The sequence below is a fragment of the Pundamilia nyererei genome, unplaced genomic scaffold, assembly GCF_000239375.1.
Source record: "Pundamilia nyererei isolate P.nyererei 1_Seehausen unplaced genomic scaffold, PunNye1.0 scaffold00149, whole genome shotgun sequence".
Lineage (NCBI taxonomy): Eukaryota > Metazoa > Chordata > Actinopteri > Cichliformes > Cichlidae > Pundamilia > Pundamilia nyererei.
In genome coordinates this window covers 859,192-885,018 of record NW_005187550.1, presented here as the reverse complement: position 1 = coordinate 885,018, position 25,827 = coordinate 859,192, and the positions used below count along the sequence as shown (strand labels likewise).

At 39.6% G+C, this 25,827-nt stretch overlaps 1 protein-coding gene across 2 annotated transcripts in view; it reads left to right on the top strand.

Annotated features, from left to right (window-relative positions):
• The first annotated feature begins 1,345 nt into the window (after positions 1–1,345).
• Positions 1,346–25,827, top strand: part of spock2 (SPARC (osteonectin), cwcv and kazal like domains proteoglycan 2) — a 37,333-nt gene continuing 12,851 nt past the window's right edge. The window contains exons 1-3 of one of the 2 annotated variants that reach the window (XM_005744779.2): positions 1,346–1,698; positions 18,462–18,470; positions 19,003–19,048. In XM_005744779.2, the coding sequence (XP_005744836.1) occupies positions 1,510–1,698; positions 18,462–18,470; positions 19,003–19,048 (244 nt within the window). In that variant the 5' untranslated portion in view covers positions 1,346–1,509. The remainder of the gene's footprint in view (positions 1,699–18,461; positions 18,471–19,002; positions 19,049–25,827) is intronic. The other variant, XM_005744780.2, reaches the window with a different exon arrangement.

The following is a 25,827-nucleotide window of genomic DNA, read 5'->3' as shown; positions in this document are numbered from 1 at the left end:
TTTTGAGAAGCACTTTGTAAATGCTGGTTTTATTAAGTGCTGTACAAATAAATTTTATTTTATTATCTTTATGGTTCATTGATTTTTAAGGCTCTGTTTGGGCAGCAGCTGTAATCTATCACTCCTAAATTGTTTTAAATTTTCATACAAGCTGCTGGACCATGAAACCAAATGATAATTTCTAAATACTTGTGTTATTCTTCTGAAAATACTTACATTTACTATTTTATATTAAATAGATGATTAGGTTTTGTCTATATGCAATTGGATTCGAACTTTATATTATATGTCATATTGTACTGTATTTATTATAAAGTCTCAACTTTGTAAACAAATGTACTCTTGAACTGAGTAAGTGCAGGCACTTACTAGATAATTAAATGAATTATGCGGAGCAGATTCATAGCCTTACTTTCAACAACTACAACAAATGCCACAGCCACAGTAATTGATTATGTATTATAAATAATAACGCCATGGTCTCTCTTGGAATAGATATCTTAATCTCAAGCACACTATTTTGGATGAATATATCTGGATGAATAAAGGATAACTAACAAGATAAGCATAAATAAAAAGAAAAATCCAGTCACTTTAGAAAAAAAGGGGGGGGGGGTGAAGTGAATCGCCTAATAGCTGCTGTTGATACCTGAAAAGTTTGATTCATTTGAAATTAATAAATTGTAAATAAAACAAAAACATCCCTGCCAAGTGATTAATCTCCATGACAACCAAGAGAGAGCCGCATTCATTGATGAAAGTCGTGTGACATGATTGAAGCCTCTGGAAAAGCTCTAAGTGGACCCAGTTGGTATTCTTTTTCCAAACTAACATCGCTAAGTACATTTGCATAGCTCTTTTGTAGATAAAGGGTCGCAAAGGGTTTCTCTGTTGCGGTGACATCTTACCGTGCTGCAGCAGAACTGCTGGCTGAGTGTGTGTCAGAGTGGGCTTTTTACTGACTGAAGGCTTTTTTTAACATAGACATGAGCTGGAATGATAAGGAAATCCAATCTACGACTATCCCGATGCCAAAATTTCTCAAATAAAAACTAAAACCTGTCTAATCCCAGCCTTTCAGGTGGAAGGTTTTACTTATCTCATCAGAAATTAAGGTGATCTAAATATGTTTCCCTCACAATCCTAAAAGAATTAACTGAGGAGTCAATAATACATTATTATAGCCTTTATTTACCTGCCCCACAAACCAAAGTGTCCCACCTGAAAAAGCCCAGAGCGGAGAGGAGTCAATGAATGGCGTCACGTGACATTTGAATTCGTTGCTTGTAAACACCAACAGCACCCAGGAACATGCAAATAAATGTGTGGCGTGTTCACGGAAACACACCCTGAAAATCTCTCTCTCCCTCCCTCCCTCTCCCTCTCTCTCTCCTCGAGCAGAAGGCGCATCCTATAGGCTAATCAGGTGGTACTTTCAGTCCAGCCTCGGTATCCTCCTCCTGCTGCCGACAGTCGGTGTGCGCGAGGTGTTTTTGTTTGTCCGCTACCATGGTGGGAAATACGGATATCGTGTGCCTTCTCGTCCCGCTGGTGATGCTGGCGGGGTCAACCCTCCAAACCGAAGTGAAGAGCGTCAAAGAGGCGGAAAAGACGGGGAATTTCATGGAAGACGAGCAGTGGCTGTCCACCATTTCACAGTACAGCCGCAAGATCAAGCACTGGAATCGCTTCAGAGATGTAAGTGTTGATTGGGAGATCCGCTGTAATGCGGTATGAGATGCGCTGATGGGGAAACACGCACTCCACATTTCGGAAGTGTAGCCTAATAGTTATTATCACACACTTTCGATGCGGGTTAAAGCACAGAAACTTGGTGCTGGCAGTTTTAACACATATAAATGTTTCAAAATGTGAAAAAACATAGAAAATTAAGCACTATAAGATCTATTTTACACAGAAAGGCTTTTATAGTAGAATGAAATGAGAAATACATGTAAGTGACAAAACATGGTATTGTGTATTATATTGAATTTTATAAATATTGATTCAGTAAACTTCCACAATAGAGCCCAAGAAAAAAATGCCACATTTGCAAGCACAGTCCATAGTGTATCGACTGCTGTTCTTCCTACTTTTCGCTTATGAGCCTTTTGCTCATTCTAAGCAATTAAGTTTCAGCCCCACTTGCACAGAGGCATAAACCTATTCCATCACACTGACCTGACTACTGGTTGCCCCAGATGTGCTACCAGACGTGTTCCAAGAGATTTCACAAACAAGGGAATTTAGCAATTAGAGCAGAGCCAGTGATTGATTGATGAGCATTTTCACCTACTAAACACACTAAACTGGGCTGCAGGGATTGATTAAAGCTTTCAGAGCACTGTGATATATTGCCGTGTCTGGGGCTGCATAGCCATAGTTTTGCCTTCCTTTGCTTCTCTGTGAAATGATTAGTAATGATCCCAACACGATTTGGGCAATAGTGCAGTTGGATTAGGTTCCATATGACTCCTGTTAATTGGGTTTTAATTGATCCTATGTGGTAACTGCACTGAATGATAGGTATCATTATTGGATCTGAAATGTGAGCGGTTTGCTTCAGCTTGAGCATCTGTTGTGAGAACAATGGCTTATCTGTTCTGGAAGAAAAGATGAGCCTTTCGAAGTAATAACCTTTCCCGAAGAGATTGCGGTGTCATTTCTGATCCTCCTCCTTAAAACACGGGTCGTGGTCCCCGGAGAGGACGTGAACGTGTGTGAAAACTGTCAGCATCCCCTCTCGGGGACGGATTAGTTTGACTGTGATTACTTAAAGAGTGCGTCCTCTGGAACTGTACTTAGGGAAGTAATGAAATTGTGGGCACGGAAAGATTAAGTCAGAATTATGGTGGGATTATAACTCACTGGTCGTGGCTCCATATTTGATGCAGAATGTTTGTTACAGCAGCGATGTCATTATGAATTCGGCACTTCGTGATTAGCTATGCAGAAACATCACTTTTCACAAACATGACAGGAATTTGACGAGTATCCCAAGATATAAACAGTTTGCTTAACGATGGAGCTTCTAATATAAAGATGTCACTTTCTCTGTGCCCCCTTTTCCCTTAATTTAACATCAAAGCTGCTGTGCAACACAAACGGCCCCTACTTTTACACACTGAATCTCTTTCATGATCATTATTCTCGAAGGTGATTGTCTCAGTGTGTTAGTGCATATGCGTGCATGCATACAGCCATACAGATGTGCTCTTGATTTTGGGAAGTCTTAACGCCCGTGTGCATGGCGGTGTCTTTGTTAATGATGATGATGACAGGAGAAAACATCAGAGGAAGTAACCAGTGAACATCCAGAGGGAATCGCCAGTAGAAACTGCTTTGATTTCAGCTTGCTGCTGTAGCAACTGCAGTCTCTGGATGAAGCACGTATCACTGGGGATTTGATGACTCTATCCACTCACAAGTCTTGCTTCAGGGTGTGGGAATAAATGGAAAATTCTTTTATTAGGGTTTCTCAGTAATTAAAACTGTAAACGTCCACAGCTGAAATACAGATTTCGCAACCAAATAGCGCTGGGGGGTTTTCTTAATAGTTGCCCCATGATGGTCTTTCAGTTAAAAAAAGACAAAAACTGGAGCAGTTCAGTCCCTGGGAATATTTTGGTTAGTGTATAAATGACTGCCAATGACACAGTTATAGGTATTGAGATTACGCAAATTCACTTGCACAGTCCTCTGAGAGCCAAATGCTAAATATTAATCCAACACTGGAAAGCAATAATCAAAGCAGCACAACATGAAAGAGGAGCTCTTCCACTCTTGCTTTGGCATGTACGGAAATGCACACAGATGCACACCAAACCTCCCCCCACAAAAACACACTGAATAGATAGGGTGCAGAAAATGCACCGTAAATATTTTATATTTATTCTTTTGCAGGTTTTTAAAAGCAGGATCAGGATAAGAGGCTCTTTCACTTCCAATACAAAAAGGGCTCCCACACTTCAATCTATTTGGCATCCGAGGCAGATAGATTTAACAGATACAGTCAACAAATAATAGAATGGGATACCTTCAATCCTTTAATCTGACAGGTGCACTCAACATTTCATTCCACTAATGCACCAAATCCTGGAAAAAACTATAAGACAAACATGGGAACAGGGAAGACAATCATGGTAACTGGGTGCAGATTTGTTACATTACCTCAAACATGAACAACTTTTGTCAATTTTTCAATTTTTATGAAGAATTGGTCACTTTTTAGCTTAAATGACAATCAATTAAGGGTTACATTGACATTTTTTTTACATTTTTATATCAGACAAAGACAACTCGAGTAAATATTAAAGGAAATTTTTAAGGGAAAAAAGCTATCCAAACATAATCCTACCAAAGTAATTGCCCCATCTTGTTACACTATTAATTAACTGGGATTAACCATATATTGAAAGCCGAGTTAAAGTTTACTCACCACACCCAGGCTTGATTACTGTCAGACCTGTTGAATTAAGAAATACCCTAAATAGAACTTGTCGGACAAAGTGAAGCAGACTAAAATCAACATGTACATGCTACAATCTAAAGAATCTCCAGAACAGGTGAGAAACAAGTCACTGACATCAGTCAGTGTGGAAATGGTTGCATAGACATTTCTAAGGCTTTGGGACTCCACCGAACACGGTCACAGCCTTTGTACACAAATGGAGAGAACTTGGAACGGCGGTGAACCTTGCCAGGAGTCGCCGTCCAACCTAAGTCACTCCAAGAGTACATCAACCACTTATCCAGAAGGTCACAAAAGAGCATCTAAAGAAATGCATGACTCACTTGTCTCAGTTAAGGTCAGAGTTCATGATTCAACAATAAGATAGAGACTGGGCAAGGAGAAAACCACTGCTGATGAAAAAGACTGCAAAGACTCATCTCGCATTTTACAAAAAACATCTTGATGATACCCAAGACTTTGGGGGAAATATTCTATGAACTGACATGACGAAAGCTGGAACTTTTTTGGAAGGGTTGAGTCCCGTTACATCTGGCATAAAACTAAAACAGCATCTTATAAAAAGAGCATCATACCAACAGTCAAACATGATAGTGGTAATGTGATGGTCTGGGGCTGCTTTGCTGTTTCAGGATGACTGATGGAACAAAGAAATTTGCTTTCTTACACAAAAATCCTGAAGAAGAATGTCGGACCATCAATCTGTCCCCTGAATCTCAAACACATTCGGGTTATGTAACAGGAAAATGATCTAGAACACACCAGTAAGCCCACCTCTGAATGGCTTAAAAAAACAAAAACAAATGAAGGTTATGGAGTGACCGAGTCAAAGTCTGATCTGATCTTTGGCGTGACCTTGAACAAGCCATTTATATTTGAAAATCCTCCAGTATGGCTGAATTAAAACAACACTGCAAAGACGAGTGGGCCAAAGTTCCTCCACAGTGATGGGAAAGACTCATTGGCAGCTATCACAAACACATGATTGCAGTTCTTGTTGCCAAGGATGGCACAATCAGTTACTAGGTTTAGCGCGCAATTACTTTTTTCACACAGAGCCAAGCAGGTTTGAATAGCTTTTCTCTCTTAATGAATGAAATAATCATCTAAAAAAATCATTTTAACTCAGGTTATCTTTTTCAAAGGCTAAAATTTGTTTGATGATCTAAAACATTTAAATCTGATAAATATCCCCCAAGGAAAGATCAGGAAAGGGCCAAATACTTTTTCACAGCACTATGTATAGACAGTGTACTAAATGATGGGAGTCTGCTGTAATTTTGTGTATTGCAGATCCACTTTTATGTTATTAAAGCAGATCAACAGTAGATTCCATTTTGTTCTCAACTTACCTTGTAAAAAATAATAGCGTCCATGAAATCACACGGGCATGAAATTGTTCTGGTCCTTTATTTCTGTTGAAGTAATATGAACATATATATGTGTCTAGAAATTGATGATAACAAAGAGTCAGCAATTCAACTTCATACCGAAGGATGCTCTACATTGTTAGCCTCAGTCAAACATGGCAGCATGTACTTGTCAGAAATAGCTCAGTGTTTAAAACTGGATTTTTCTGTGTACTGTATATATTTTTGTGCTTTCCCCCTTCCTATCCTGCACTGTCTGTGCCCTAAATCCTTATCTTAAAAACATGCACGTCTCCAGTCAGGCATTTCAGGACCACCCAGTAGCAATCTTGCCTGCACCTGTTATCCATTCACTTCATTTTTAATGAACAGAAACTCGTCGGCCTGCATAAAAACATCAGATCCCTCGTCGATGTCAGTGAATTAAATATGCAGAACGGTGGAAGCACTTGGAGTAGACTCTGACAGTTCTTATTGAGATGTGATGTTGTATTCTTTTGCTCCAAAACACTAGCAGGTTTACCTTTACTACCTGTTCTCACCTGTCTGTTTTTAGTCTCTCATGCCATTTATCTGGCTACAGTGCAGCAGAACTGTGGGCGCACTCTCAGTTGCTTCTTTTATTATTTCACCATGGCATACAGAAATGATTGTGGATAAATCGTCTGTAACGCTGGAGCCAAACTCTCCATTAAAGGCTATCCAGACAAACAGTAAATTATCATCGCTAGCCCGACGCTCAGTCTGTTATTCCCACTGCACATGCTGTCTGATGTTAAAATAGACTGCTACTGATGCATTAATGCTATGAATGATGATAGCGGCTTATCAGAAAACCATTAATCTATCTAGTCATGCTTTGTTCTGGCATGAGTCGGTGCTTATCGCTCACCAGATTCTCCTCGAGGCTGTAAGCATCCAAAGCTCTGAGGCAACGCACACGGAGTGCATCTTGATCGCCTCCAACTGTTTTGGGAGAGAGGGTCTGCTTGTTCAGAGTTTAGATAGAGTACTGGTGCACTGTGGGGTGTCTTGGCTGGTTACCAGAGGCCTAGGTGGGCTGTAATTGAGTAGAAGAAGAAAAAAAAAAAGAAATAGCCTTTCATCGTGCCAGGCTACAGCTGCTTCCTACAGTGGTACAATAGCCACAGCTGAAGGGAACAGGTGTCACAAAGACAAATTTGCTAAAGAGTTAAGAGGGTGATTAATTTCAAATTTCTTGGAAGATTCAGTTGTTTACAAAATGGAATAAGTGCATCGCAATTCAGAAGTCTTCATACAGGTGTGACTAATGCCTGCTTAACAACACTTGGGGCTTTAAAACAGCCATTTTCCTTCCAGTTGCCAGCAATCCCTGCCTGCCTCGATTTCTAAGTGACCTTCTACTGCATTTCCCACACCTAGTTTGGGAGTCTGTTTGCCAAACTTGCTGCAGGAAACACCTAATATCCCAAAAACTACCAATAAAGAGCTCTTTATGGGATACTGCCAGTGTCCTGAAGGTAAACGACAAAGTTAGTAAAGATCCCATTTACTGTTTTTTGGAGTTGTTTGGTTTTTCTCTGAGGTGATTTAAGTTGTGATTTGGTTAGACTTAAAATATCAAGCACGCATGATTATGCATGGTCAGAGGTGATATGTTGTTAGGGGCAGCGTAGGGTGTTCCAAGCCAAATTGTTCCTGGGGGTGAGAAGACAGACACGAGTGATGATATCATAGAAAATAGAGTTACATGGCTACTCTGCCAGGAAATAGTTACTTGGGGCCAACCCTGCAGCCATGCCTGGCCACAAGGAGGTCTGGGCATCTCTTTTTGTACTGTTGCCCCCTTGACCCACACCTGGATAGAGCAAGATGGATTATCAACTGAAAAACACTCTAAATTAATTCTAATTGCATATCAGTTTGACATGTTTATATGAATTCTGGTGCAAAACAACGTTCTATATATAAATTTGTTTCATGAATCTCATTCGAAAAACAACAGTGCAGCAATCTAAGACCCAGTGAGCCTTTTGAGGTTCTTTACAGCAGGTTCAGTAAATCTAACTTTGCCCCCTTTAAAGCTAACAATAACTTTAAGTGCCAGTAGCTGTCTCCACAGTAAATGCAGTTGGTCTTGAGCCAGGCTGATTCACAGCCAGTGTGAGATCAGGCCCTGTGGGTACAGGAGCGGATACCAAGGATTTTGATTAGCGCTGTGGAGAAATTGTTAGAAGTGGTTAGAAATAACTGTACGTATCCAGATGTTTTAGCACCTGGGAAATCCTGAGAGGAAAAACTGTTTGTTGTAATCAAACTGAGAAAAACATAAACACACACGCAAATATGTCATGTGCAAATATAAATCCAGTGTATGGGGCTATGATTCTTGTTTTGAAAGGAGGTTGGCGAGTCTGGTCCTTCAGATTTAAGTTTTAATTGATAAAGCAGCATTCATAACACTGCTGTCTTTAAAACTAAAAACAAATGAGCAAAAGAGCTTTGATGAGTCAAATATACACTCATAAGATTAGTTAATTTCCCACCTTATGACAACTGTATGGGCTGGGTATGTTTTTTTTATATAAGCTGTTTAATTGTATTTAAGCACTAATTTTTTGAATACTGAGAAAGTACTGTGGTTATTTAAGTCACTGAACAGGACCTTTTTTTATATGGATACAAATAATGTGGCTTGCTGTGAGGTTAATTGTATTAAGAGACTGATCGAAAAGTCTGAGGCCAGGTTTTGTTTTTTTACTGAGGGAAAGACAATATAATTTTGGCTAGGAATAATGAGCAGGTATTTGTATCAATATGACAAACCAAGCTGACTAGCTTTAACTGAAAAATTTGCTTTCCACCCTCTTGAGCCCAGTATAGTAATGGAGTTCTGTCAGGACAAGCAAGGCAAGCTGTGCTTGCCCAGTGCAATCTAAAGACTGACAATACATTACCTCTTTGCATTTATCCTTTACATTACTGTGATCATTTTGCCACAACTGTCTATTGTCACAAGAAGCAGGTTTGACACTGATTCCAATGAAATCTTAGGGTGTCTTTCATGGGCATTTCAGTTTCTCCTTAACAGAGGCATGAGCTTGCCAAGCTGAGAGGCCAATAGCTTCTTTCTTGGTGTTTGTGCATGGTCTGTAAAGTCAGAATAAAGCTGCCACTGTCTATGCTTTCACTGCACTGAGATCAGTTACTATATGTACGTTTGTGGAAACAGAGGTAACATTAGTAAGTAAACTACCTTCTGTGGTTATATTGCCAACTATCTTGGCCAACATATGTGATGTAGAGGAGACGGAGTGTAATAATTCTTTTAGCGCATTAGCAAAGAAAGCTTCAATGATGGAGAAAAGAAATCTAATCTAATTTAATAAAACATGCAAGTTAAAGTCAACCAGCACTTTTAAATTAGCAACTCTTAGAAGTAACTTGGTACTAACCAGCTGTTTCGCCAACACACCGCCTTCATTTTTCTGAATATTCTTATTAATCCCCCTGAAGATATAAACACTTAACCATGTCCCACAGCCCCGAAGCCTTGTATTTCAGCTGTCCTTTTATTTATTATGAATATATTTATTACACTTTTCAAAGTCAAGGCCTGTTTTTCTGACCTGTTTTTCAGAGATATGTAATCCTTGCATGGTAGCTAATAAAGAAATGTGATTTTATAGAATAGGGTGCATTACTAGGAATTAAACAGAAAAGTTTTTAAAAGTAGTTCAATAAAAAAGATTAGTCATCTTCAGCATTAATATTGGCAAATATAACATAATTTGGGAAGGTACTTTTATTTGTTATCATTGTTTTGATCATTTATGTGCAGTTTGACAAGAATAGAGTTTAGATGTGATTTTATAGTGTTTATTGTTGTTATTAGTATTATTATTATAATTATTATTATTATTGGAAAAAGGAATGGTTTAAAAAAATCTCCACCACTTTTCAACTAATAGTAAATATTTAGTAATATATTAAATATTTATTTAACTAGAAAAGTAATAACGTTTTACAGTTTTTGTGCAGAAAGGTGAAGACATCCAGGAAGAGTGCAGCAAATTGCAGGAGACTGTCAGCATAGATTAAACAATAAAAGTCAAGCAGGGCAAACTGGTATGTTTTAATTAGGCCCAGTTTTTTCTTGATAAACAATGAACAAAGCAGTATGGTCATTTCTGGCTCCAAAAAACAATGACAGTGGTTGTGTTGCCAGACATGATGCCTTCAAACTGTAGTCGACAAACTACTGGCTGATGGTGGGCTACGTCCACCTTTAATATAGAGACTATGAGTACTTGACATTTCATAATTTATTCTTTTTGTTCAGATTAAGTTTCCAAGCAGTATTCTTCTTACGTAAGATGACATCAGCTTAACTGAGCAGTGAGTCACCAAGTGGACATTATTTATGTGAGAAATTAAGGACCTATCGCTTCACAACCAAATAAAAATGAACTTGATTTTGACTGATTGGGTCTGTGTTAATTCTGTGCTTTAGGTAGGTCATAACCCTACGTCGTAACATGATGTGTACCTCCCGAGAAATGCAGCAACATATCGCTGTTGAAACAGTCCACATGGGCGTAACTGTTGACAGCGGTTAGATCACAGAGTCCACGTAGATTCACCCCAAAATTCAGGTTAGTCTCTGGTGGAAATTAAGAATTTTGGGGGGGCTTCTGAATATCTTGATCTGTCTGCCTGTCAGTATTTGAAACACCAAAAAGAAGAGCTTGTTTGTCACAAGACCCATTTGTTTCAAGATAACATTTCAGCAAAGGGAACTTCAAGCAGACTTCAAGCTGAACCAAGGAAGCTTTGGTGCTAAAATTCTTATCTCTTACCTACTGATTATGAATATTTATATACTGACATTTCTTAACAGTATCCCAAACAAGGAAAAAGGAATATATGTATGAATTTAAAAAAAAAAAAAAGTATTTTAGTCAAAATAGGAATTTGTGAATTTTAGCAGGGTCTAAGACTGAAATTAATAGACCCCCATATCTGCTTTTCACATGAGATGAGCCAGGTTTCAGTCCTGTTGTGTTAACGTGGGTGTGACTCTTGTCCGATTACACTGTTTTAGACTCCCCTGTCTCAGAACATCGGCCAATTCTTATCCCTTTTGAAACCCTTACCTAGGCAGCTTCATTGATTTTCCATTGTCGTATGAGCCTGTTTTTCAGTTGAGCTCTGTGTTTTCTGCAAAGTGTGAAGCTTCTTGCTGTGCGCACCGGATTCTCCTGTGAATTGCACACTGTTTTCTTATTCCCCACAGGGCCCTGAAAGGCACAAGGGCTGATTTTATTTATAGATAGTGAGGACAGGGCTGGCATGAGTGCACAGAGGTTTCGTGGACTAAGTGTGATTTTCATTTTGTTTGTTTTTTCATAACCGGATCTGTGCATGTCTGCATGCCTGTTGTGTCTATGCTTCATGTATTGCCAAACAACATGGATGATTAAAACTGCATGAAAATGTCTTTTTTAATTCAGTGTAGCCCGTCCTTTTAGTTTTGTTGGGGTTTTTTGTACATTTTAATGTTTATTCACTCAAATGGAAAAAACAATTTACCGTTTGTCTAATTAGATGCAGTTTTCAGTCAGGCTTTATATTTGACCTTTTATCCATTCTTTGCTCTCACAGTATTTCTGACGTCATTTGTCCGTGAAGCGTGAAGAGTGACATTAGAGCCTTTCTTGAATGAGAATTATGTATAATGCACAATGACCATATTAGCGAAGTACCTCACTGTTTAGTGCAGATGTGAGTGAATGCTTTTTATCCACCACTTGCAGAGTGAAGGTGATTACTCATTCTGGAAAAAGTAAGGAAGGGGGTCATGTCTGTTTATTCGAGGTAGAATCTGTCCACATCTGCCTATATTTTTTGTGCTTTTCTTCGATATTAGTTGTATATAGACACAAATCTGTGCACCTTTGCGCTGCTCAAATGCTCGCACAAGAAAACCCTCAATGTTCTCAAGACGGAAACGACTTGACTCAAACCTCTCCAATCATTCTTTGTCTAGTGTTTTCTATTTGTGTCTTTTGGTTTGATGCCTCCCTCTTGTAAAATACATTTTTAAAATAGCACTAGTTCTGTTGGTGCTTCTCTAAACATCCAGAGACTTGCTCTACAAATGCAGGTTTCAATTTTGCATCTTCAAAACCTTAAAAGCTTAAAAAAACCCACAGAAAATAATTAGAAAATAAATAAATTAAAATAATAAACCATTTTGATTCACCGCTCTAATCTTTTGTCCTCAACGTGTCCAGTTTCCTTAAATCTTTTAAGGACACGCTGCACACCATGCTGAGATATGCCAGGTTTTCAGCTAACAGGTCAGTGTTAAGCAGCTTAACAAACAAAAAACAACATTCATCTGAAAATGAGCAAATGCAAGGTCTCAACTGAAAATGAATAAAAAAGCAGCCAATGTCCAAAGATAAACTATGAAAGGCCTTCAAAAAGGCTGGAGAACTATTGCTCCAGACCACTTTTAAAAAAATACAAGAAAGTTTGGCTCATCAGAAGCAAAATGAGAGGTGGATCAATACATTTGCACAGTGCTGTAGATTATTACTTTGCCCTCTTGCCCTCACCCACATTTTGACCATTGATTGAATTCTCAAAAAGTACTAAACTCTGTTTCTTCTTTTACTTACCCGGTCTTTGGAGCACTCTTACATAAGCCTCTCTCTGTCCTGTAAGCGCACAAGCCTCTCAGCATTTGATGCCGTGCCTCTGCTCTGCCTCTGCTTTGCAGTCCTGGCTTGGTGCATGCAGAGATAGGAATCTGCAGGCTTGCTTCTCATGCCCTGTAACCAAACACGCATAAGATCAGGAGAAAGGATATAGAATATGAATAATGTTGAGGGGGTTTTGTTTCATCTCTGGTATGTGATCCGTAAACTAAAGCCGAGAAGCATGTGACCAACAAGCAAGTTTTTATGAGGTAGGAGGGAGTGGTACAGTTCTGTATGTAGCATAATATATTAAATTTATATTGCCTTGAGGTTTTCTTCAGCAACCTCAAGGCAATATAATTGCATTTAGCAGATCTGGAGGGGGTTGTACAGCTGTTACCCGACCAAGTTTATATCAGTGTGCTTCCACAAAAATTTCATTGATAATAAATAAAACATCAGTGCATAAGTATGTCTTATAAAGATTGCACTAGACGCTGCAAGCCTCATTTTCCAGCATTTTAAGGTGAAACTGGGTTGATTTTTTTTGCTTGTCACTTAGCTAATTACTATTTCCACCAGACAGAAGTTCTTATTGTACATTATGAGCTTCTTTGTGCCCTCATCCTTCAGTCCCTCTGACTTTGGGCATGAAGCCCATCTGTCTGTGAACTCTGAAGGAAGATTATGTTACATTAGTATGACCTTGGTGTAAAGTAAGCTTAAGAGTGAAGATCCTGCAGGTCCAGGTAGCAGTCTGTTCACATCCTCACTAGCCTTGAAGAAAAAGCATCAGCATCGATTTTTTTTTTCAGCAAGTGCAAAAAATTATTATACTAGTTAGTGCTTACATCTGGCTCTGCATTTAGATTATGTAATTATTTTATATTTTATATCCGTAATTTATATTTTATATTGTGATTTTTATCTGTATCTTGGTTTACTGGAAAGCACTTTGGTGTACTTCGGTCTTTAAATGTGCTATATAAATAAATTTGATTTGATTTGATACTTAGGCATTACAGATGTATATATATTCATGCACTGGTGGGTCTCTATTGGTCTACCATCGCAAGTGAAGCTGATTTGTTCATCCTGCACTTGGAGCTACCTGCAAAACAACAGTTACTCTTACTGAAACGAAGTAGGGAGGGACTTTGATTCTTGAGTTTAATACATGTGTTGTCAAGGCTAGGGGAATGATAAATGGCTTGTGTCTTTATGGGCAGAATACAATCTGTTTTATTAACACAATAAGCAACAATTACAGCCTATTACATTTGGTTTCACTGAGGTATTATCCTCGTGATAATCAATATACTGCACTCAAACCACGTATTAGTACCAAACCGAGCTATCACAGCAATGTAGTTACATTTCTGGGATGGACCACATCAGGCTACAGCACGCCGTAGATTGAACACGATGCTGTAAATGAAGCATCACCAGTGCAAGGCCAAATATTAAGAAGTTTTTTTTTTTCCTTAATTAGACATTGTAGAATTAGACATGTACTTACTTGCTACGATTAAACCAGAAACAGTCATCTGCTGTTTTTCAGGAAACAGGGACACAGAAATGAATATTTTGCATCAGCATAAATTATATGTTTGCGAGTGGCTCACATTTACACGTTTGTGTTTAGTATGCAACAGCTCTGAGGCACTTCACCTCCCTCACAAAAGGGTTTTGGCTGCTGTCATGCTTAAATAATTTTGTTATTGTGTGAATTGTGTGGCCCCTGGTCTCTTTTGATGTTGTGGATATGCCAGAGCTCTGTGAGGTTTAGCACGAATGTGATGAATCCACTGAAGGCCGATATTAACAGAAATTGCAGCAAAAGGTCAATAAAGTTCCATCCAGGCTTGTACACATCTCCCCCAGAGAGTGTTATTACTGTATCCTTTGTTACTGATGAGCCCGTGATGCACTCTGCAGTTACCATGAACATACCCCTCAGGATAACCGTGGCGAGCAGAGTGCATCTGACAGCTGACATTTACCCCAAAACACTTGTCAGTCACACGTGTGGGGGACATACACCCCCACATTCATTTCAAACGCTTTCTTGTTTGTTCTTTTCAATCCAGCAAACAAGCACGACCTCAGTCTGTCAAGAGATCTTTGTGACTCTGTGCAGTTCCTCCCGAGTTGAACCCAATCTTTCGGTGGACAGGCTCACAGGGTTGTGATCCTCCCCCGACAGATATGAGGGATTGTGATCTGTCAATCAGTATTGTAGCCCGGCAGCAGGACGAACACTCTGCCGTGTTTGATGTGGAGGGTAAGCTTTCCCGCTCTGTTTAACAAGAGGAGATCTTTCTGATGTTATCAGTTAGATCACAGAGCTCCTGGATGCACCTGAGTGTTTTCATCTCTCGCTGCCTGCTACCTCTAATCACTTCTGTGTAAAAGCCAGCAGTGTTTTCATCAGAGTACTGGTCTGTGAATCATATTCGAGGTGATGTAATTTCTCCGCTGCGTGCCAAACTTGTCGTCTTGTTCCACGTTTCATGCTCACTTTCAGTTTGCACTCAGGAGAATTTATTTTCCCCGAATACATTTTCTGCTGTCTCTCTTCTATGAAATCATTGATTTCCAGTCCTGTCAGCGCAGCAGGACAGTTTCCTCATCAGTCCTGGCAGAATCACAAATACAGAAAGGCTGCTAAATAATGCAGGAGCTGTAGCATCAATAAGAGAGGCATGGGAGGCATCGGATTAATGCCCAGGTTGTAAACTCTTTGATGTCTACACTCTAAATGTGTGACTCCATCAGACCAGACAAGGTTAAACTGCATAACCAGCAATCGTCCATAAAGCTCATCTGTAGTGTTGAGTTAAGATTTAGACACGAGCCAGGTTACCAAAGGAGGGGGAATAAGCTTGGCACTGCAGCGAGCAGAGGATGAGCAGAGCATCTGAGCTGCACTGGGGTAGATTTTAAATCACAAGTGGAGCCTTTGCTAGTGATGAAAATACTTACCTCTCTGTCTTGCAGTGGTGAGGGTCAAAAAAGACGATCTTGGCTTTCACGACGGCTGCTTTTCTCGCATGTTGTGTTGGGATATATCACCTTCAGGGGAGCGGTTTGGCACGTTCTCCCAGTACAGTAAATGTTTACAGTTATGAGTCAGTCATCGCTAAGGAGGGATGGTGGCTGATTGTAAATATCCTAAAATGACTCATATTTATTATTTCAGACATGGCAATATGCTCCAAACACTTGTTTTGCTAACATTAAACTCTTTAACCCTTTAAACCCTAACCCGTCACCGGTGACGGTTAGCATTTTTAGCAAGAGTGGGCAACTCCAGGCCTCGAGGGCCGGTGTCCTGCAGGTTTTGGATCTCACCCTGGGTCAACACACCTGAATCAAATAATTAGTTCATTACCAGGCCTCTGGAGAACTTCAAGACATGTTGAGGAGGTCATATAGCAATTTAAATCAGCTGTGTTAGATCAAGGACACATCTAAAACCTGCTGGAAACCGGCCCTTGAGCCCTGGAGTTTCCTTCCCCTGGTTTAAAGGGTAAATTAGGTCAGGGTTTAAAGGGTTAACCGTGTGCCTGAACTAATCTACAATGACAACAACTTATCATACTGTGTGTGTACACAAAAGTAGAAGCTTTGCAGAATTTTACTGTTATTTTGGCAGTCCTATTGTAATCTGTATAATCTTTTTGCCATAAAGTAATATGGCGCTCATTCACACAGGACTAAAGATCCACTGGCGAATGAGCGGCATCCCCTGATCACTGGGGAAAAATATGTATTCCTTGGCTGATTGGCAAGTGGTGGCTGGAGGTTGCTGGCTGTCTCCAGATGAACACAAACAGTGTCCTCCACATACCAACTTCCTCGTGATAACCTGCCAAGTTAAATCCTCTAGGTATCTTGGTATTCATCTAAATTACCCTTTGAGTTGGAATGACCACACTGGTAATTTGAGTTTTCCTTTGCAGCAAAGGCTGTATTTTTTTTTATTTTTTACGCAGGCTGAAAGTCTCGGAGTACACACGACAACTCATGAAGTATGAGACGTTGTGGTTATGGCAGCTTATGTGTACGGGCAAAATCTAAGCCGTTGCATCTGGTTCAGTCCATTTCTGAGCAGTCTGTACTCCGACAGACACAGAGGTTTCTGTCAGACATGTTGCATATCCTCCATCCTAAGTAGGAGCTCCTGCAGGCAGATGATGAAGAGCCCCAAAATACAAGCTGAAGTGTTTTAAAAATTAATTTTTCCCCATGTCAATCAAGATGTTAAATAACAATTTTTTAAAGGTACAGTTAGTAATTTCTTCAGGTTATTTAGAAAATTGATGCATTCTCATAAACTTAGTATTAATCCATTAAAAATGCATAGGAGCAGGTAGATGCTGCCATGGTGGCCCGCCTAATAGTTCCCCCTTATCACATCTATATGGCTAGAGACTGGCCTCATATGTAGCACACCTTATAAGTTACTTTTAATTTAAGCATCACAAATAGCTCCTTCAAACTATATATGACCATTTAACACCTGCACATCTATATTTTCATCATCTCTTTGTCATTATGTCTCTCTCCTCCCTTATTTCCACCTCTTCCTCATTACCTGAAGCGTCATCTCCTGAACTGAAGTAAGGGCTCTAACATGACTATTCACCTCCAATATTGTCACAGTTACTTGTTGTTAACAGGTTAAACATGCAATCTTCCCGTCTCCAGACAACTGGCTTAAAAACAGCAACAGTAGCTGGATATAAGCTAATGTTAGTCTAGCTAATGTTAGGCTTAAGCATCCAAAAAAATAAAACATTCCCTTTGATAAACATTTGTTTTGTTTTGTTTGACATTCGTACATTGTATTAGAGTTTATTCACTCAGCAGCAGAGTCTAACAATATTAGATCCACTTAGAAGAAAGTTTCACTAACACTGGCTAACAGAGGCTAACAGCAGCTAACAGCGTTAAAAACAGCAGACCAGCAGAAAAGCTCCGTTTCACTGCTGCTGCTAGGTGAGGAGTTGGCAAGTGTTTGCAAACCAGTCAGCATCTTCCGTGCAAACTATGAGGGGCTAAAGCAATGACAGGGGGTTTTCAGTGCAGCTGTCACCCAGAGACACCCAGGGACCACTTCATATTCTTGCATCTTTATCTGTCATTCAATTTCTTTGAGCTATTAGCTTTGCACTACACCACAAAGGGAATGCTGCTGTATGTAGCTAAACCGTGACACGTCAGTCAGTCATGCAATTATTGTAAATCACAAATAAACATGTATATTCTGATGAGTCATGCCAGAAAAGAAATGCAGTTTAATACCATAAAAATGTAGAGGCATTCTGTTTCAGCGATTCAGTGTATAAAATTTACTGTATTTTTAATGCAGTTTGCCACTGTGTATTTATATCAGGACATAAATTGCATCAGGAAAGTACTGACAGGTGTCCCAAACCTGAAGATGAAACAGGTAGAAAACTGAAATGTCATATGTGCCACCAACTACAGGTTGAGACATCTGTCACCTTGTATTCTTACGATACTCATTACCCTTCTTTTCCACCTTTTTCACCTTGTTTAGGTTTGTGGTGAAGCAGTGTTGGGAAAATTTAATATTGTGTGTTTTTATGCACCAGCCATCATTCAGTTACATTTAGTGATAAGGTGAAACCACTTTCCTAATGTTGGTGGGTCTCTCTCCGTCAAATCTAATCTGATCTGATCTTCTAAATTTGTGGTAAATAAACCAAATTAAGCAACAAAAGACTTTGTTACATATATTATTATAAAATCAGGCTCTAAGAGATTTAAAAATGAACTTACAAAGTCTTTTTTGTGTCCTCATGATGTCTTGAATACAGCTTAATACGCTCTGTCCAAAATTGCACTTTTCTTCTTGACTAATATCGACTCTTTTCTCTCCTTTTGCTGTCATTTCACCAGGAGGTAGAGGTCAGTTCTCTTCACTTTTTGTACAGCTCTCTTATAGCCGCCTTTTGTCCAGTGTCTTTTGCATTCATGAGTAATTTCCTTGTCTCTTTGTGTGTCTTTATCTTTGCCTCACCATCCATCTTTTCTCCCTTTTTTGCAAAATCTCTTTCAATTTGCCCATTTTAATTAGAGCGATTAATGTTCTAATTAAACAGGGGTAAAAAGGCAGAGCATTTAAAAGGCAGCTCACCCCTGATACCATATGTCTCGAATATAGGCAGAGTGTGCAGATTTGTTGAGCTCATTTCCATAAAGAATGTACAGCCACAGTCTCTGGTGTGACTCACTTAGCTAATTATCATGCCAGTGTACACATTATAATCAGTGTCCAGTGATAATGTAAACTACATCACTTCTCCACTGTGATGTGGAGTGTAGCAGTGTTCATGCTGTATTTTATAATATCAGCAACACTGTGCACTCACTGTGAATTACCTGACTCTGTTGTCTTGGCAGCAGATGGTAAAGTAGTGTTTTCTTCCTCTTTCTGCAGGATGACTACGTGCGTACCTGGGATGAAAATCAAGGTTCTAATGACAGTAAGTTTCACAACATCTTGTTCCTTCCTGTGTGTGCTGCTGAGAGATGCTGAACATAAAAGCGTCTTGTTGAATTTTGATAGCTTACAAATGGCTCATAGAAGTTTTAGGACCAAGTTTTGCTTTCATAGATGCCTTAATTCTTGGCAGCATAGATTCACCAAGGTGCTGGAAACCCTCCTCAGAGACCAAGGTTGCCCCATGCTTTAATGTTGTTTATACTAAATTCAGGGCCTATCATCAAAATGTTGCAGCACATGTCAAGACTCATCAGACCAGGCAATGTTTTTGTCCAATTTTGATTAGGCTGCGCGAATCTTAGCCTCAGTTTCCTGTTCGTAGCTGACAGGAGGTGCACCCAGTGTTGTCTTCTGCTGCTTGTAGCCCACCACCTTCAAGGTTTGATGTGTGTTCTACATATACTGGTTGTAATTAGTGGTTATTTAAGTTAGTGTTGCTTTTCTGACAGCTTTTAGCAGTCTAGCCATTCTCCTCTGACCTCTGGGATCAACAAGGCATTTTCACCCAGAGAACCCAGAGAGTTTTCTGTGTGGGGAAATCCCAATGAGCAATTTCTGAAATACTCAGACCAGCCTATCTTGTGCCATGCTACGTTCAAAGTCACCAAAATTGTCTTTCTTTGCTATTCCAATGCTAAGTCTGAACTTTATATGCCTAAATGTCATCTGGTTTATTAGTTATATTAAAGAGCAGTTGAAGAGGTTTACCTAACAAGGTGGCCTGTGAGTGTGCTTGCTTAATTAGAGAAAACAATAAATAACTTATACTCAGTGATCACTTTCTGTGTGATAATAATATATAAAATGGACCAACATGTATGACTATGCTGTTTTTAAGATTATGAGGAACATAAATATTATAAAAATGCTTATTTGGGGGGAAAGCCCTTTTGATGGTCTTATTGAGAGTTTCCTATAAATGTATTTAGGCTCAAATAAGGTTCTTAAGGCTTTTACAGTTCAAGTAAAAGATGAACTACTTTCATTAAAGCTAAATGTAAAACCACAGATTTGTAACTTGCTACACAATATTACTAAATATATACCGAGTGCTTCCTTGTTGCGTTTGTATCAGTCGTACGGTCTCATGTTTATCTTTAGCAATTAGTCATTTTTTGGCTTTCCATTGTGGAACTCCATTATGTCTGTGTTTCTCTGAAACATGATTCCATGCTCAGGCCTTTTCTGCAGTAAAGCTGCTTTCAGCTCAGTTTATAAAAGCCTCAGCAAGTATTGTGAAGCTCTGGAATACCTAGTTAGACGTAATAGTTCTATAGAAAGAGAAGCTAAAAGTTTCAATTTGATTACTGGCTTATCCGATCATAATTTAACCATGACTGCAAGAAATGCTGCAGTTACTCATACAAATGTTTTTACAAATGCATCACCATATATCTTAAGGCAAACTGAATGAACTGAAGGAATGGCAGAACAATATATACACTAATGCACACACCGAGGGCTAATCAGGGGAATCAGACACAGCTGGGGAAACAAGGCACAGAACAAATAAAAACCAAAAACTGGAACAAGGAGACACGGAGACAAGAACTTTAGTGAATGGATAAAAGTGAAGAACCGTGGAAAGGGAACAGTGAGAAAACAAACTGTGCTAACAGAGGATATACCCGGAACATAAGAGCAACCGAACACTAATGAAAAAGTGTGAAACCAGAATGGCCCGAAAACAACATGAAGAACCAGAAGCTCTGAAGAAAGAATGGAAATCAAAACCAAGACAATAACTGCCAACTCCTAAATTTCAAATACTAGTAAAACCCCAGGTAGAAAGCCCTGGTTCATGGCATCTTTGAACAACTTAATATCAGCATTTCGGGTTTGCATCACGTATGCTTTGGCTCTGTAACAGGGAAATTCAATTAAAATTGTCTTCAAATGAAGTGCTTACTTTAAAAACAAACTATGGAAAGGTGTAGTTTGAGTTTCCCAGTATTTTAATTTTCTTTAACGACATTTTACATGTAAACCATCTCAGCTTCAAACCGTCTTTTCACACTGTCTATTTCGCTGACTTACTTCTTTAGACTTATGCATCTTGAGCATAGTAGGTGTTCCTCAATGATCAGTGCTAGGCCCCCTTACTAATATGTCTGTATATGTATAATCTTTAGGGTTTAGTTGAGAAACGTTTTGGCTGTCGAAGCCTAAATTTGCGTACTGACATTCTAAAAAAGTGCAGAGAGGCAGGGTAGATATTGAAAGATCAAAAATTGTAGTTGTCACAATCTGCTGAGTGGCAGGCAGGATGTGGACCCAAATGCAGGACTCATCACACACTCAAAGAGGCAGCTTTAATTGTGCTGTAGCAAAAAATACACTAGAAACAAAAATCAAAAACGAGAGAACTAAAAACTAAGGACAAGGAACTAAGACACTGGGAAACTAGAAACTTTAAACTAGAAGCGAGGATGACGAGGAACATGGAGGAAACACACACACACACACACACACACACCACAGAGCACATGGGAGTGGTATGACGCAACAACGGACAGAGGGACAGGAATAGCAAGGGAACAAGACACGGGAGGAGAGAACAGCACAGGACAGGACTATCAAAATAAAACAAGAAGTATGAGACAGGCACGGAGACGTGGACTTGTCAAGGAGACACGACTGACTGGGGAGACACAGGAGATGAACAAACACAGAGATTAAACACAGGCTGGGATAAACACTAAGAGAGGAAGAACTAAGGTAACTGAGAACTAAAGAAAACCAACAACAATAATCAAAGATTATAATAACAGAACAGAAACACAAATCCTGGATCGCAGACCTAGTACCGTGACAGTAATAAGCACAGAGCTAATCTGCGCTTGTAAATCAAAACTCAACATTTTTTGTAATAACATAGTCTGCTGGACAAGTAGTCAGCCAACTGGCCTCCTTATGAAAACTCTGCCTTCCGTTATAGTGTCATGGAGTAGATTTAATAATGTGTGCTGAGCTAAAGAAGTTAACTAATGTTATCAAAAGGACAGTAAAGTTGCTTTTAATTAAGGGTGAGAAGATTGATGTGGTTTCTAAATTGACATATCTCTGGCTCAAATGCAAATTTTAAGAAACATGTCAAATTAAAATAGCCACTAAATGTAACTTGGCTCTTTCTCAACAAAATAAAAGCCAAAGCAAACCACTAGAATCTTTGCTCAAAAAAAATGGAAAGAAGCCAATTTAACATCATCACTATAAAATCTGCCCACGCTTGGCTCTTTATTGACCTGTGTTATATTTGTTTGGACTGGTATTCAAATATTCTTGCTTATAATTTGTCTGATACATTTAAGATGCCGACAAAGTGCGTATGTGTGAGTGTGTTTTGTCTGGTTAGTTTCGTCTCACTTGCTGTTGTTGTATCGCTCTGTGGACATTTTAATTGTTGGCCTGCCTGGTCACAGTGGAAGAAAACAAGCCTTAGGCTAACTATTCTGCAATGAATCAAATAGTAACATTGGTAAATAATGTTGTAACAAATAAAATGAAGAAAAAGAAATCGACTAGACAGGATTGCATTTTTTCTGTATGTGTTAAAGGAAAGACAGGCAACTCTGGACTAGTATCATTAAGGTTACAAATGAGGCAGTCCAAAGCAAAACACCCCTTTAATGCTTCTTCTGTAACCCTGACACAATCCGATACTTTATTTGCTCAAAGAGAACATATTCTGTTAATACGTAAATGTCCAGGCCCCAGTGAAACAGGCTATTACCCTGTAAGATTTATTTATGGGATCTTAATGATAACACAAAACGCACACATATTACCCACCAGAATCCAAAGTATATCCAATTATCTCAAAATAAAACTATATTCATGAAACCTCCCAGGCTTTGTATAATACAGTAATGTATGTGCATGTAAAAAACCTTTTTCTGTACTCAAGATGTGTCATAATGCATTCATTATTCAGGCATGAATATAAATCCATGCAAAACGAAGAAATCCCTGCGATGGATGCTTTTGCAGTGAAAGCAAAGCTGCAAGATTGATTGAAACGGAATGTCATTATATGGCTGTGCTGCTGCACGATCCGTGGCCTGTATTTGAACTGTAGCGCTTTCCAGATGGTCACCGGTTCACCATATTAGACAGTGTTGCCTGTGTTTTTGTGGTTTTATTTTTATTCCGGGGTCAGACATGCACTGTCCACAGCTGCACTGATTCCTTGGCGAAGATGCTGAAAGATGTTTGCACTCCGCTTGAGCGGATCTGATGTGACTCCCACAGGAAATGCTAAACATTGGCTCGACTTCCACCCATCATCACTTCGCTCTGCTTCCTCCTTTTTCCTCCATTTACACTCCAGCAGGAGCCGCGAGTGGAGGCAGAACAATTGAGGTCTCCTCCTTAACTCCTGCTGCAACTCCAGCATTAATTGAGCGGGTGCCAGATGAAGTCATGACATGGAGTTTTGTCCTTAACCACTGTCACTAGATTTGCAGCCTAAATGAAGTCAGCTGAATAGCTGAGTCCATTAGCGGAATTTCCAAGGACTTAATGAAGGACTAATTATTGTTCCCAATGGCTGAGAGGTATAAAAGCATGAGAAGACAGTGAGGCAGAGGTGTGAAGCTAATATGCCTTGATTTAGTGTAAAATGACTGACATCAGCTTTATTCCTGCCAGCTCTAAGGCACTCTGATGATCAGGAAATTGTGGACTGTGGGTGAAGGCAAGTTGGCAGGTGTATGAGAGTGTGATAGGATGCTAATAGAAATATCTTATGCCCTGTTCATCTGTAAAAAGGAAATATTTTATTCAGAAGGAAGAATGCAAGGACGAGAACATTTACTGAAAATGCACAAAACATTACACACTCACTTTGTTAGTGAGTGTGTAATGCATTAAGACAGTTCTTTGTCTTTAGAACTGTCTTAATGCTTTATGGCATCGATTCAACAAGGTGCTGGAACCATTCCCAGGCTATTGTTCCCCATTGACATGACAGTCTCACACACTTGCTGCAGATTTGTTGGTTGCACATTCGTGATGTGAAAGTGCTCTGTTGGAATAAGACAGGGGTGTCCAACTCCAGTCCTCGAGAGCTACCGTCCTGCAGCTTTTAGATGCATCCCTACTCCAACAGAGTAGCTTCAGAGTAACTTCAACATGTTGTGTGTTCAGAGATGGTCTTCTGCATACCTTAATGCAGTGGTTGCCAAAAATTAAACAACTGTGAGATACTGTTTGTCCGTGATTTGAACCGGGGGAACAAATTGTGGCAGGATCAGCCTGATATTATTTGTATCCCACTGTAACTTTACTGTATAAAGAGCTAACATTGCCAACATTTCAGTATAGGAAGTGTTTGTGAACTAAAAATCAAGAATTGTGGGATACTGTTTGTCCATTACTTGGACAGCCCAGAGCATGCTCCCGACGCAGTGGAAACAAATACTTTCGGGGATCCCGACCTGGCACCGCTGTTGTTCATTTGAAGCCAAAGGCAAGATATGCTTCATCATATTTTATAGTCTTTGGTTTGGAAGAAAGGTGGTTTGGAAGCATATGATCCTTGATCCTGTGCTTTGCGTTTGTGTGGGAGCCCCATCAGAAACCTGCCCATTATGCTAGCAGTGTCCAAGAAACGCAAAGCAGGAGATGAAGCATTACAGCGAAGAAAAACCCTAAACAAGCACCGAGTGCGCAACGACGTAATGTGAAATTCACAGAGAAACTCGCGGATTCTTCCACTCACCGCTGCGGCATACCTGCACCAGGGCACACCTCCGCCTACCCCACTCCTGCTTTACAGGTGAAAATAGAGCAACAGGACCGCTAGTATTTGATATTATTTATTTTCTGCTGTGTTTTACTTGCATCTGTTTGAAAGACTGAGTGTAAACACAAAAAATATTAAATATGTTTCCAAACCAACTTCTTTCTAAGCCAAAGACTAGAAAATTTAGAACCACCAGTTCTTCAGTCACTACCTTGCACGACAAGCAAAGATTTCCAGTAGTACACAAGTGTCTACATAAAGCCACGGTAATAGTTGGGTTTTAATTCTCATTTAACTTGTTGCCATGGCAAACATTAAAAAATGAAATGTCATCTTTGAACTTAATCCTGAGTTTTTGAGGCTCTCGTCTTATCTATTTTGCAGTCAAACATACCAGCATACTGTGGATCAACTTCACAAGTGGCATTTGCGTCTTCGGCTTTTATGAAACTTTAAAATGCTTGCCTTAGGTTGTCAGATGAGTAGTATTCCACATCTTTCATTTCACACAGCATAAAACCCTTCATCTATTTCCCTTTCTCTCATTCTGACGCAAGTGTGTTATCTCCCTCCATTGATCTGCCTTCCTTTATGACTGGCCTAATGAAGCAAAAGAGTGAAAAGAGGAGATTTGTCCCTCTGAGACATCACTAAATCAGTGTGATGTCTTTACTCCGAAGCTCTGAGCCTACAGGCCTCATTTCTCAGCCGGGCTGCCCAGACTGCTACACTGCTTCGCAGAGGAAGACAGAGCTTTAGAAATGTCAACAGACAAGAGAGCCAAAGCCGTCAGACTGAGGTGGAAATTTGCATTCAGGAATTGTAGTAGCTGACTCCACTTTAGTCGATGCTGTCCCGAATGAGGGTGGCCAAGAGAGCTCACCGCAGCTTATTAAAGGACAGATAGATAAGACACAAGCCAATTAAGGAATTGTCTTCATTTATTTGACATTACATGCAAAGCACAACTAAGTACGCTGTGAATATCTCTGATGGGAAAGTTTTCATTTGCA